Source organism: Uloborus diversus, chromosome 7, assembly GCF_026930045.1.
Source record: "Uloborus diversus isolate 005 chromosome 7, Udiv.v.3.1, whole genome shotgun sequence".
In the NCBI taxonomy this organism is placed as follows: domain Eukaryota; kingdom Metazoa; phylum Arthropoda; class Arachnida; order Araneae; family Uloboridae; genus Uloborus; species Uloborus diversus.
Genome location: NC_072737.1, coordinates 167,814,244 through 167,828,998, shown reverse-complemented (window position 1 = coordinate 167,828,998; position 14,755 = coordinate 167,814,244). Strand labels below are relative to the sequence as shown.

General features: G+C 30.3%; 1 protein-coding gene across 1 annotated transcript in view; it reads left to right on the top strand.

The window, feature by feature from the left end:
- LOC129225723 (CD109 antigen-like) overlaps positions 1-13,760 on the top strand; it is a 66,568-nt gene extending 52,808 nt beyond the window's left edge. The window contains exons 30-36 of the mRNA XM_054860218.1: positions 826-975; positions 2,185-2,247; positions 5,857-5,969; positions 8,637-8,805; positions 10,752-10,854; positions 11,825-12,016; positions 13,587-13,760. Coding sequence (XP_054716193.1) covers positions 826-975; positions 2,185-2,247; positions 5,857-5,969; positions 8,637-8,805; positions 10,752-10,854; positions 11,825-12,015 — 789 coding nt within the window. The 3' untranslated portion in view covers position 12,016; positions 13,587-13,760. The remainder of the gene's footprint in view (positions 1-825; positions 976-2,184; positions 2,248-5,856; positions 5,970-8,636; positions 8,806-10,751; positions 10,855-11,824; positions 12,017-13,586) is intronic.
- Positions 13,761-14,755: the final 995 nt, after the last annotated feature.

Sequence of the window (14,755 nt, the reverse complement as noted above, 5' to 3'; positions counted from 1 at the left end):
TTGAACACTGAGAAGCGCAATTGTATAGCTATACCAAAACTATACATTTCACAGAGGTTTTTTTTTTTTCTTTTTCTTTTTTTTTGCCTCCAGTAATAGATTTAATGTATGATTCCCTTATTTAGGCTTTTTCTCATCAAAGGTGCTGAATTGCCGCCCCCAAAAGTATACCGCCAAGGGTGGAACACCCCCTCTGTCCCACCCTAGTTACGCCTCTGCCCTAACACCAGGCTTTGAGAAATCAATATATTTTCATGTATGTGAACATTGCTTTTGTTATTTTTCAATATAACATGCATTGAGTGTTATACCCTTTGACCCCTACCAACTTAGATTTTTTTTTAAATAAGGAATTTTGGAATTCCAATCTTCTTGTAGGAAAGGCATCATTTTTCATATGTGTTGCTGATTCCAATTTCGTACTTCATCAACTTTTCCCTGTTATGAGATAAATCTTCTCTGTAATTGCACTTTTATGCTACATTTTTATATGCTAAATAAATTCAATCTATAAATTGCTGTTGTCCTTTTTCATCCCATTCATGTTGAATCACCTGAAATGTGTTTCAATACAGAAGATATTTTCTTCAAAGATATTTTTTTGATGATCATTTTCAACTTGTTTATTGTAAAATAATCTAGTTTAATAGGCAACCATACAAATTTAGGTATCTATACTGTTTAGTGAACTGTGAAAACTAAGCTGGCAGCTGCTCTGAAATTCAGTCATTTTTCAATTAATGTGTATTTTATATCAAATTAGTAATGAGAAATTGCTATTGTTTTGTTTCAGTTTAGTTTGTTTATTCATTTGATTTTTTAAAGGATACAGTTGTTGCTCTTCATGCAATGAGTGAAATTGCTCCTTTTATAACACCTCTGATGTCCAACATTAATGTTAATCTCAAGTATCCGAGTGAGGAAAAATCTATACAAATTTCCAGCTCTGAATCTTTGAAAGTGAAAGAAATTGAGGTAAAATTTGCTATCTGAATTTTATCTAGTTGATTCAAAAGTATTTCCATTGATGTCAACTTCTTTATGTAATAATTCATCCTGAGTGGAATACAATCTGTAGTATAGTTGTTTGCTCTTGATATACCCTGTTTTTTAGACACATGTACCTTGCATGTTTAACATGTTTGCCACTTTGCTTTCAAACGTTTTTGTTACTTTCCAGTTTTAATGTAAAAGAGTTTCAAGAAATACGCTACCACAAAAAGAATTTTCAGTAAAATTTATGAGCAAGTACATCAAAATACAAATAAAACTCATTAACTAATTCGAAAAAAATTGTTCCCAACAGAAGTTTGTTTGAAAAAACAAATCATTTCCATTCATCAAAAGAGCAATTAAGAACAACTTTTTTGGCCAAGAAATAAAAAGGTTTTATTTAAATTGTTATGGCTCATCTCCATAAATAATTACAACTTGCCTGTTGTTGCATACCTACAATCGCACAGAGTTTTAACACACTTATTTTAGCTTCACTTTATATATTTATCTAGCTATCTGTTTATGTAATCGAATCTTTTCAATTCAATTATCATTCACTTCCTGTGCTCGCATTCTTTTGAAAGTTGGTATGCAACCTCATACCTGAAGACAATTCAATTTTTTTAAATCAGCTTAATTAATTAACCTATAATAATTAGTTCATTCCAATATTAAGCAACATTTTAACAAAAATCCTCTAACATGTGAGTAAGAAATACTCATACATCTTAAAATTAACCTTAAAATCTAACAATCTAAAATCTAACATCTTAAAATTAAACATCAATAGAAAGCGGATGTGTGCGGTGGCCCAAGAGACCTGATTTTCGTGCATGAGATGATATTTTTTCGAATTTCCCAAGATAATTATAGTGAACTATAATGTTTCAAGCAAATTTCAACCTGAATTAAGGTCAGCTTTCAATAAGAAACATCAGTCATTGTTTAATGGTGTAATTGTTGAGCAATACCTTTGAGCAAACTAATCATTGTTTTAAAAAGCATGTAATATTTTTGATTCAACTTAGAGGCTCAATTTGAAATTTCAGTAAATTGCATTGTTAAATTTAAGAATAACTCTGTTTAAAAAAAATCAAAATTAAGAAAACACAAAATTTAGCATGTTTTTTGAATCTGTATTAATATTGTATCAATTAAAACAGTGGTAATAATCATAATTTTTTTTAGGTTCCAACAGATGTGTCATATGTGGAAATTGAAGCTACTGGCTCTGGCATTGGAGTTGTTCAGGTTTTTCTCATTTTGTTTTTTCTTAATAAGTATTTTTAACGTACACTTATTTTTATGTTCTCTATAAAAATGATGCTCTTGGAGTAGCTGTTCAATTGTAATTAAATTTTGGAGCCTAAAGATAGGATAGAGGGAAAGGATGCATTCAACAGGAGGATATAAGAAGCAATTCTCTCAATCTTAACATATTGAAAATTTTTCCCTTTGTACTTAACTTATAAGAAATTCTACTATTTATTTAATAATGAATAAAAAATATATAAAATATAAAAAATATTTTAGTACTTACTAGTTTTAGTCCTTGAAATCAGTTAAGCAAGCATAATAAATCAATATTTTGATTGTGTTCTTTTTGTAATTAATCTCATTTGCATAGGCGTGATAATAAGATTTTACCGAAGTGACATTGAGTCCTCTCAGCCAATCACATTGTAAGTAATGCGCTTGCACATGTTGCGGAATATCCATTAGGTGGTTAAACTTACTGAGATGTTATTATTAAATTGATTTTAGTTGTTAGTCATCATGGCGCATACAGCACCATTGAAATTTTTAGGGGGGTGGAGGGGTAATTTTTACTTTTTTGGGGGAGGGGCTTCGCAATATTTAGGGGTGCCCCCTTGCTCTTGGGGGTCACCCTGTGTTGTATCAGTTCATCTCTACTTAGTATAAAATGAAGTCTCCAAAAAGCGTCTATGTGTTTGAACTCGCAAAACAAGAGGACTACCTGGGCGATTTCACTGAAATTTCCAGTTTGTTCTTTTAAATCCTAAAAAGTTTTGCAGACTGGTTTGAAAAAAATTCGATTTATAGTTCTTTTTTAATTCTAATTTAGGCTCAATTTTCACATAAATTCCTGATTATGGGGTGAAAAATTACTTGCTTATATCAACATTATATATCGTTGGAAAGAGTAGAATTTACGCACTTTGTTTCAATGCTCTAACTTAATTACGGCGGGAGTTATTTATGTTTTTAGCTCGAATTTGTTTAGGCTTAGCTGAAATTTAAGCACTACTTTCTTCATTAAATATCTCAATAAAAAGTAAAGGAATTGTCCCACAATTTTCTTTTTGACACCATTGGAAAAAGCGACATTTTTTATTCCAGATTTATCTTGACCTATGGTCGAAAAACTAAGCTTCTATCTCCAAAGGGAAAAATTTACAAGTGTTTTTAAATCAAGTTCGAAAAATGTCATCTTCATTCACGTTGTTAACCATTTTATTTTCGCAAATCCATGGTTGCGCTTTTATAATCCATTGTTTCTTTCCTTATTTTGCATTTAATTTCTTATGTTTTATTTCATGTTTCCATGGTTATGCTTTTAAAATCCATCTTTCGCATCTTAAAAGTATTTTAATATCTGTCGTCATTGTTTTGAAGCGAAATTTTGTATGATGTTTTTTTTATTTAAGCCTGCTTGTTGTATATATGTCACTCGACACAATTTTTATTCTTAACACTTACGCCAGATTTTGTATACCTAAAAATAGGGTGGGGATCATTTTGACCCCTGCTAAAGAAATTCGCATAGTTTCCTATGTAATGTCATATATTTTTTAAAATGAAATTAAAATAAACTAATTTGTAATAATCACTATTTGTTTTCAGGATAGAGAAGTTTTAAATATGTATAATAAAATATTCAAAAAATCTTTTTTTTTTTTAATGAGATTGAAATATCTAGCGTAGTTTTGGTTTAATTAAGAACATTTTAGAAATCTACAATAAATTATGTAAATAATTTATCAAATTTTGCAGAAAACAGTTTTGAACCCAAATGTTTAAGTAGATGATTTTTTTTTTTACTAAAAGTGAAAATAACAAAAAATTGTACTTACAAGGTTATTCGCAGCATTTTTGCACGAGCTAATCTTTCTCATTTTCTTTGCACAAAATGGACATACAGATATCTTACAGCGGCACAAAGTTAAGTTTTTTTTAATCCTTACATTCCTTTGTTTGACATTTCTTTCTTTTTTTCACTCCACTGAATCTTGCACTTACATAAATTTACTTGCAGCTAGAAAAACTTTGTTTAAACTTGGTATGTGTTCCTCTCTGAGGTCTCCTTCTTCTAAATGTAGTTAAAAAATCTTTCTGCTGATACTTTATTCTGTACATGTCCTGAACAAAATTCAGGCATTTTTGCTGCTCAGTCCAAAATATTGTGGAAGATATATAATATACTGGCCAGAGGCGTGAGGGAATTTCAGGGAATATTTCCTTCCCATTTGATCTAGAGCATCTAGTTCTTGCAGAATTTTTGCAATTTCGTCTTGCCTTAGCCTTCTTTTACGGGACAATAATATCCTTTTACAGAAACAAAAAGTCACGTAAATAAAACAAACTATTTTATCAAAAATGAAAAAGAAAAAAAAAACAATCATCTAGCATAGCGTTTCTTAAATTTTATTCCATGGAACCCCAGGGTTCCACGGAACTCTCTCAGGAGTTCCACGAGACTTGAAGTGTTGTTTTCTCTCTTTTCAAGTTTGTCAAAAAATCGATAAAAATAATGCCTTTTCAATATTAAGAATAAATTTACTTTTACTTTTGTATACTCATCAGAGTAGGCTACTATAGGAATAACTTTATCACCGAAAATAATGAAAATTTTAGGCAATCAAAAACAGCATGAAATTATGTCTTTTAGATTTCAACTGTGAATATTTTTCAAGATCAATCCCAAAACACCCCCTTCTCAAATTGCATTTTAAAAACTTCAATTTTGAAAAAAAAAATTTGGAAGAAGCCACTGACCCCCTAATATTTCCAAAGATAGTTTACAAAGGGAATTTAATATTGAAAAAATTTTGGGAGTGTACCCCAAACCCCCTTTTTTATAACATTACCAACTATAGCCTAAAATTACGATTTTTAACGTGAATTGCAAATATTCTACTCTTGATATCAGCCAGCATCTATGGCAGCAGTTGAAAAGACAATTTCAACATTTAACGAGTAAGAACCAATTTAAGGAGCAGTAATGGTCAAGAGAGTCTAATTGATTTAACTCTCTCTGATATCAACACACAATGGCATCAAAGTTTTTAATTTATAAATAACTTTAAAAATGTTGAAAAATAAGAGACATTTTGCTTTTTAATGTTTCAAACTGTATATTTCCAATATTACAAATCATGTGACAGGCAGGTGTGATGTTATTCAGACACCCTTTTATTATTTTTTGTTCGTTGCTTAGTTGGCAAAAACAAATATAGCTTAAAGAACAAAAATATACTGCAATGAAATGCATTAACCTTTCCGTTTTCTCAAAGGGGTTAAAATGACACCTCCTGTAATTCTAGGTATAACCTTCTGATTGGGGCTCAACAAAAACAACTTTTTTTTCATTAAATCTATATAGTATCACACAGCACAATAATTTAGGAAAAGTCAAGAAAGGATTAAGAATTTAGTAAAAATATAGAAGAGCAGTTAGCAAAAAAAGTTTGCTTGGGGTCAAAATGACCCCTTTCGTAATTCTAGTGTTAAGGTAGACCGGCAAAGCTGGGTAACGCAGCTAGTTTCAATATAATTGGATACTTCCTTCTTCCATGTTTAAATTCTTTGAACACTTTTTGAAATCTTTTTTTTTTTTAGGTATCATGGTCCTTCAATCTTGCAGTATCAGGTGAAGCTCCGAAGTTTTTCTTAAATGCTCTACTTGACAAGACATCCACTGCTAGCTACTTACAACTTAGCATTTGTTCGCAGTAAGCTTTTTTTAATGCAAATTTTATTGATTGAATTGTGTACTTGAATTAGAATGCAAAATTATTTGAACTAAAATGTAGAAGGTTTGTTTTAATTTGAAAGTTTTTGTTAAATTGACACGAACTCAGAATATATAGCATGAGTGAAATAATAACGATAGCTGTAGTTGGTGCAAACCTAACTTGGCAATGTCATAATGCTGTAATTAGGATCTGCAGGGCCTTCTCAATGGTGCCAGGTTAGGCTTGTCCCAAATATAAGTGTTTCAAAAATTTTGAGTTTTGGAAAGTGGAATTCTTTTTTTTTTTTTTTTTTAAAAGAAAGTTAGCATTTATTTTGTGAAAAATATTCATCTTCAACTGTAAGGGATAATTGTTGTTGAATGGTTTACCTTAAATGTGTAATTCTGAGCTAGCTAGTTTGAATGAAGGGATGCATGTGATAACTTTTTCAAATTAAGAATCGTAGTTTGAAAATTTGAATGTTTTCTACATTTGAAAAATCAAAAGTTTCACAAGTACTAGAGATAAAATTGCTGAAGGTTACAGTTATAAATACAGTATAACTTTGATTTAACGATTTCAATTTAATGATACATTTCACTGGTCTGAATTTGACTGCATTGAATGTCTATGTTCCTCAATTTAACGATATCCTTGATTTAATGATTTTTTTTCTGCCCCTTGACAATCGTTAAATGTGTCATACTGTAAATCTACATTTTTGTTTGTTTCATTTGCAGGCATTCTATCTATTAGTAACTTATATTCAGTAAATTACCGCCCATTAGCCAGGGCTGAAGCAGAAATACATGAAATACACTGCCAGCTCAGTCATTTCCAGCCGATTTCTGCAGTTTCGTGCTTATTAGCACTCATCAGCCCGGCATAGGAAAGTGACCGAGTCGGAGATGAAAAACCATCTCCAGGTTTTCCATCTCCAGCTCAGTCACTTTCCTATGCCAGGCTGATGAGTGCTAATAAGCACGAAACTGCAGTCCTCGGCTGGAAATGATTGAGCTGGCAGTGTATTTCATGTATTATTAGTAACTTAATTTTAGAAAAATGTAAGCATTTAGAACTCTTGAAAAACAAAACATTTGTGATGTGTTTCTTTTATCACTTTATTACAGCAATGATATTTGAGGGGGGGGGGGGGAGTTAATGTATCATAAATGGTGAACTTGATCAGAAATAAAATTTGCATTTGGGGGGGGGGGGTTGTTGTACTTTTTTGCTTAAAAATTATATTCAAACCTGTTTTTCTGTAGGAAATAGGGACCATTTTAAATATAAAAAAAATCTGCAATTGTAAAAGCAACTGTTAAATAGTAAAAATTTGCAATTAGTAAAACAAAAAGTTATGCAATAGATAAGGACCACATTGGAATTTTTTTTTTCATCATCATCATATTTGGAAGACAGTCCAGGTCCAGGTTGTGCCTCTGATTTTTTCCCCACTTTTGTTGTATCTTTGACATAAGTACAACAGTATGCATTTTTTCATAATTAATACATTTCTTCTTGTAACTAAAAAAAATGATAACCTTAATTCAAAAGTTTTTTTTTTTAAAGGGGGGGGGGGGAGAAGAGAGAAAGCCTTGTGTTAAGTCAGCTGTGAAATAAAGATGTGCTACTTAATGATTTGATTTCTTTATAACTCTCATTATCAACTCAGTGAAAGTGCTACTAAAAATTTCGTTTTTCCTAGAGGAGGACATTTTTAATAGTTTGAACAGGGTTTGTACAGGTCATGGAAATCCTGGAAAGTCATGGAAAAAAAATAAGCAAATTTCAGACCTGGAAAAGTCATGGAAAATTTAAATTTTCATTCAAAGTCATGGAAAAATGTCCTGGGCAAAGAGAAAGTAACAGTAGCTAAAAGAGCATTAAAAACTTTTACTGATTTAACAATATTGCACATGAAAGCTATTAAAACTGGAAAATTGAACGATCCCAAAAGCAAATTTGAATTTTGAAACCTCTTTGCATCCACCACTTCTGTCAAACATTAATTTCTGAAATTTTTAAACCTATTAATTTGTATACATTTGAATATGTGCAAATAAGTAAATAAGTACATTTAAATCAGAAGATTTATTCACTACTGAAATTTTTTTTAAAAATAAATATCTGGCTTAGAAACATTAATTTATTACAGAATGTGGCTTTACTTTAAAGAACTAAAATGCTATCAAGTTATGTGGATGATTAAAGGCATTGTTGACACTAAAAGGCAACTTTTGAAGCAAATTTATTGAAACTTATTAATGAGTCATTCAACCTTTGTCCCATTCATTATCATTCTGCCTGTTTACAAACAAAAAAGATAGATATTGAACATCATTATATTCCATTCACTGTATTTTTACTTTAATTTATATGATGAAGACAAATAAGAATAGCTTAGGTTTTTTTTTTTTTTTGTTGTTGAACACTGATATTTTTTCAATCACAAGTTCATTTCCAAAAAAAAAAACGGCAGGCTTGATATTGAATTGTACTATTCTCTTCATGTAACAAGGTCATGAAAATTTTTCTGAAGTCATGAAAAAGTCATGGAATTTTTTCATCCAAATTGAGTATGAACCCTGTTTGAAAAACGTAGTATTTTTAATCGCTACTTTTCTTTGAATCTATTGATGCCTTGTATTGTTTCCTGTTTAGTCAGCGAGAGAGAAAAAATGACACCAGCAATATGGCTGTAATGGAGGTTAGTTTACCATCCGGTTATGTGGCCGATGTTGATGCACTACCAAGCATACTACAAATTCCAAAAGTTAAGAGAGTGGAAACTCAGCTTCAAGATACTGGAGTTGTGATTTACTTCGACCGAGTAAGTATACAACTTATTCCTTTTAAAATAAATGACTTGCGTATCCAGAATAAAAGGAATTGAAACATTAAGAAAATTAAAGTGTAATGTTGAATTTTAAAAATATACACATCTAAAATTTGGAATTCCCTAAAATTCGGGCAGCTTCCCAATTTTTAGATTTTAAAAACCTGGATTGAATCTATTTCCACACCTTTCCCATTTAACTGTATTTGTGCAGAATAAAAGAAACTGATCTGCCGAAAACAGAATCAATAGTCAGTTATTCAAATGTACTTTTTTATTTATTTATTTATTTTCAAGCAGAATAAAAATCCTATGTCAGTTTCCTTATTTTTGACTTTTTTTTTTATTTTAATGAATATGTAATTTCTGCATCAAGAGTTTTATTGTATAATTCCTGTTTTATTATTTAATTTGCTTATTTGATTGTCGTTTTTCTTCACATGGTTTTTTTTTTTTTTTTTTTTGTCATTACACTGTTATAAAAATAGGTTTTTAGTAAGATCTCCAAAATCGACATCATAAGGATTTTTGTTTTGCCTTGATGTTTATGAGGATTTTCATTCTGAGTCTCGGTATTTTCACTGCTTTAAACACCTGAGTCATAGTCACCCTTGAAAACTTGTTAAATGATAAAAGATATTTTTGTTTTGTTTTCTATTTTCTAGTAAAGATGAGTACTCTTGGCTCATTTTAATGTAATCTTAATATGTTTTTATTTCTGTTTATGTCAAGGAATGACAGGTGAAAATTGCTTCTACATTTGAACGAAGCAATTGCCTGTTTGGGGATATTTTGATACTTGAAATTTCAATCTTAAACTCCAGTAGATAGCGTTTATTGATGACCACTTTTCCTTTTCTTCATTCTCCTAAAATGACAGTCTTACCAGTAAAACAGTAAAGCGACCGGATCCAGTTCAGCTTTGTCAAAATAAAGCATTTCCCTCCCTATCTCAAACATTACCAAAAAATATTATCAAATTATCATGCTATGCTACAAGTTTCATTGTTGGTGACGTCAGGATCGTCAGTGAATTGGCTATTATATATATGGGAATTTTAATGAATATTCTTACATGAATCAAAATTATTATTTAATTTTTGAAGTATTTTAAGAAATCCTATATTTAACTCTTCAGGGTTCGCCAATATATATCCGATATTTATTTTGAAAATATCATGATATTTTGATATTTTCAATATTTTTTTTTCAACTATGGTATTTTCATTACAAAACTTACATTAATCATGGCACTATTGTTTTTTATTATTTAAAATAACCAAAAAGTTGTGTGCTATATTTTTACGAAGGGTTAATCCATCATTAATGTAATATTCCTTTTCTATTTTATATTCTAAAAATTATTAGCAATGTAACAATTTTGATTTAGATTAAAAGTGCCAAATTAAATATTAAATGTTGGTCCAAAAAAAGAAAGAAAATGTCTTAAAACTGTGCACCGAATAATGCATATTTTTTACTACTGAATCACATAATTGTGTATAAGTAGCTAACAGAAGAGAAATGAGTAAAGCAGCCAATGCTAAATTAACACCATTAAAATTGATAAAAATGAAAAATGAAATATTAGATATTAAAAATGAAAGAAATCTTAATTTTAAGTCCACATATTGTTTTAACAATAATACAAGAAAATAACGAGATTGAGGATGCTTTACTATTTTGAGGACTTTAACTTGTGCTGATTGAAAATATCGGATAAATATCAAAATATCCGATATATATCAAAATATCTGATATTTTCAAAAATATCATGATATTTTTGAATTCTGGCTCTAATTCTGCTTTAGGGAAAATGCTATCATGTCTATAATCTTGTTGCTTAAATCAGTAAAAAGGGGATCTTTTAAATTGTTGCTCAATTTTTAATGCTGAAATTTATTTCTAAATGTTACCATATTGTTGTAATTTTTGGTTAGTTGGATAGGGACGAATCCTGTGTGACAGTTCCTGCTCATAGAATACACAAAGTAGCCCATCAGCGAAGAGCACCTGTGAAAGTATATGATTTTTATAGTCAAGGTAAGAAACCCTATTTTACTTGACCATAAATAAATATTATCTATTTCTTACCAGATTTGGGAACATTTTAACTTGCAAGTAAGGAATTATTTGAAAGTGCAAATAAGGGTACAATATTTTTCCCACCTTGCGTATCAAGAATTGATACTTCGAGTTAATGTAGTTCAGAGTTAAATAAAAATTAATGTTATTCAGAATTGTTGTTTTATCATGTCTTATATAATTAAAAAACCGAGTGTACCTATGTATCTATGTATGTCCAAGCTTCTTCTCCCGAACGACAGTGAACTGACCATCGAACCAGGTGTCGATGGATTCGTAATCCTCCCGTCTTCATGTTTGGCTATTTAACATAACCCTCCGATAATAATTAGCGGAGATATCAATTAAAAACTATTAATTATGACTCTTAGATTTCAAAATCAAATCCCTATTTTTCTAAGGCTTTCCTCCATTAAAATTATTATTCAGTGCTTCATCTCAACTTTCGGCAACAATGCTTTTATTAAAATGTATAGCGGTGAAGAAAATCAGAGATGAAAGATCTGTTGCCATTTTTTTTTCTTGATATGAACAGGTAAAATTCTTGTTTTTGTTTTGAGGCTTTGCCTGTAATCAGGGGATTTAAAATGTTTACTTTTTGGGGGGGTTCCGCAATCTGCTGCGAAATTTCACTGACCTTTTTTTTTGGTTCAAGCCTGAGTGTTAAACTCGAGTCACTTGACGTAATTTTTATTTTTGAGGTGGACCGTGCAAAGCCGGACGATGCAGCTAGTACTTAAAAGAATCCCGCAGTGTTATAAATGCTATCTTATATATTCATCACTCAAGTTTCATATTCTAAATGCATCTTACAATAGAGTAAATATAATAATTATATTGTAAATGTTTACTGATATTTAGAGATGTATATTTTTTAATTTTCCAAGATGATTCTTTTGATAGTTGACTTTCGTAACTTCTTTTGTAGCAAAGAGTGCTCGAATGTTTTATCGTCCCCATAAAACTGTACTGTGTGATATTTGTGATGAAGATGATTGTGGAGATGGATGTTATAAAGAAACAAAAAATCAGGAAGAGCGGCAGTTACCAAATAGTGGAACAATGAGTTTGATGAATCACTGGGTCATCTGTTGGATAATTTTGTTTTTCTTTAACTGAGGTAAGCTAATTTTAACTTTTGAAATTTATGTAAAACTAGTTATGCAATAATGTTAGATACAAATATAAATCCCTCTATGATGATAATATTTTGAGGTATCATGAATTAACATACAGCTGTAGTGCCCAACCTATGGCTTGTGGCCCACATGCAGCCTGAGGAGCTGACCCGTACTGTGAAATTGTTACAAAACAAAAATCACAATGTTACAAATTTTGAGCCAAAAATTCAGAAATTGGTTTCTGGCAAATGGATGCAAACTTTGGGTTAATAACATAAGTTTGGAGTATTATAACAATTCTTGGTTTGTCATTTTCTTTCTGTCACCATGTTTTCATATATTACGTAGAAAAAATTAATTTATACAAGTTCTCGCCCGCATATCTTTTAATTTGAGGTAAAGCCCTCTGGTAATAAAGGTTGTGTACCACTGACATACAGTATTATGTAAATAGCCTTTCAATTGAATGAGACTATATATAGTTTTGACAATGTTTTCTGAAGAATAATTGCTATACAGGGTGTTCCGTTTAATCTGCAAGACCTCTATTTTTAAAGCCGTTAGTCCTAGATGCAGAGTTAGGATATTGAAAGTTTGAAACAAAAATTAAAATGAGTCAAAAATTACCAAATTTAACTATTTATACTGGCCCTAGGTCCCCTAACTTTTATATTTAGGGAAATAATCTATATTTAAAAATAATTCCAACACAAAAAGTTTGACATTGTTATGAATACTATTTTTCACAACCAATATTATTCACCCAGATATGAAACGCAGCATTTTGTGACATACCATTTTACACTTGCCATCAATAACATCTTTTGGGGGAAATCTAGTTGTTAACGCCTGTTTAAAATTATATGTGTGCATAGCGTTTTTTCCAACTTTTTTTCGGTTTTGTAGTGTATTTTTGAGTATCATGGCATAAAATTTGCATTTATTTTTGAATAGCAATGAAAAATATAAATACTTTGGTTTTTTACTTCGACAACCTGTCATTCTTCTGAAAGAGCGATAAGTTCCAATCTCGTCTTCTGTATGGTCCCTTAAAACTTCAAGCTCTAATATCTCCTTGAGTTTTGGTCACACAAATGTCAAGTTTTTTGTGTTAGTAATATTTTTCAATGGAGATTATTTCCCCAAATATAAGTTAGGGGTTGCCAATACACAACTTTTTGCACCATGATTTGTTTTCAATTTTTTGCCACTCACTATACGAACTAGTTTTAGCACCTATGACCTAAGAACGAGATATTTCTTTTTGAAATAATTGGTCAGTAATTGACTGATTCTGCAGTTTCAAACAAATAACTGATCAAAAGTCTATTTTCTGAGACTCACAAACCTCTAACTTTAAATTTTTATCTCCAACTGCCATTGATTATTGAACCGCCAACTTCATCTCCAGTGCCAATTGAGGTTTAGAACAACTTTTTCCAATCTAGTTTTTATTTTCTGTCACATGTGCAATTTAATGAGCATCATTTTGCAACATTCCTGATGAAATTTCAGTTAAATTTCAATTTTTGTAAACATGAATATTTAATTTTTCTCTTCTTTTTACAGATTTTTTTAAAAAATGAGCTTGAGCTGAGCCAGCTTGAATGTATTTTTCTACTGACTGACTGATGCAAGTGTCTTTTTAAAAAATGCCTGTTAGTTTGAAAAACGGAACTTAAGTAAAGCGTGATGTATTATTATTATTGACAAGAAATAAATGCACTTGACTGGTACCATTAATATTTTATGTATTTTGATTAAGAAAGATTGAAATAAGCTCAAGCACATACAAAAAACAAATATGAAATGAATGCTGTTTTGAAACAATCATTATTGATCATCAGGGCAGTAAGTATTTCTGAAAATTATGATTGAATAGGGTACTGATTGGTGATACCAAATGCGAGGTATTGATACTTTTCAAAAATGTCAATCACGTAAAATCTTGTAATATTTTAAATTAATAATTTTCTTTTTCCATTTAATATCTGTGTCATATTTTGTTGTGCTACTTTTTATCCCATATTTTGATCTGTTAAAGAAAAAGCTAGGAGGAAAGAACTTTTTTGGAAATAGATATTCTTGCAACCTAAAAAATTTAAAGCTTTTCCAGTGAATATTTCAAAAAATTGTAATGCGTCAACCAAATGAACTGATATTAATTTTCAGGCAGATATTTGTTTTAGTTTTATAAGGAGGTATTTATCTAAAAATTTATGGTTTTATTGCTTACATTTTTTTAGTAACTTAGATACATGTATGTAAATATTCCACAAGCTGAAGGTAAGACTGCCGTGTGCAGGTAAGCGGCAGTAACTGCAGAAATGAGTTTGAGATATTTGAAGAAATGTGTGGTGGATTGAATACTAATAACAGGAAAATGTTTGAATTAGAAGTTTTTGTCACACATTTTTTCAGCGGACACTAAATAAGCGAGCTTGTACAAAAAAGACAACGAATATGACAAAAATGCAAAAACAAATGAAAAATTTGCAGTTACTGCATTTTACTTGCACATGGCAGAAGTGTTGTTTACATCCATAATGCAGTAAAATTTACCGACATACAGATGTACCAAATTCTTACTGCAATATTTCCAACAGTTTGATTTTTTTTGCTATATTAATGTAGTTACTTTTATGATTTAAGTTTTCACAACTATGTTTAATTTTTCTAACAAAAAGTAGTACTAATTAATATCCAAGTAATAAATTAATATGTGAATGTTTGAGAAC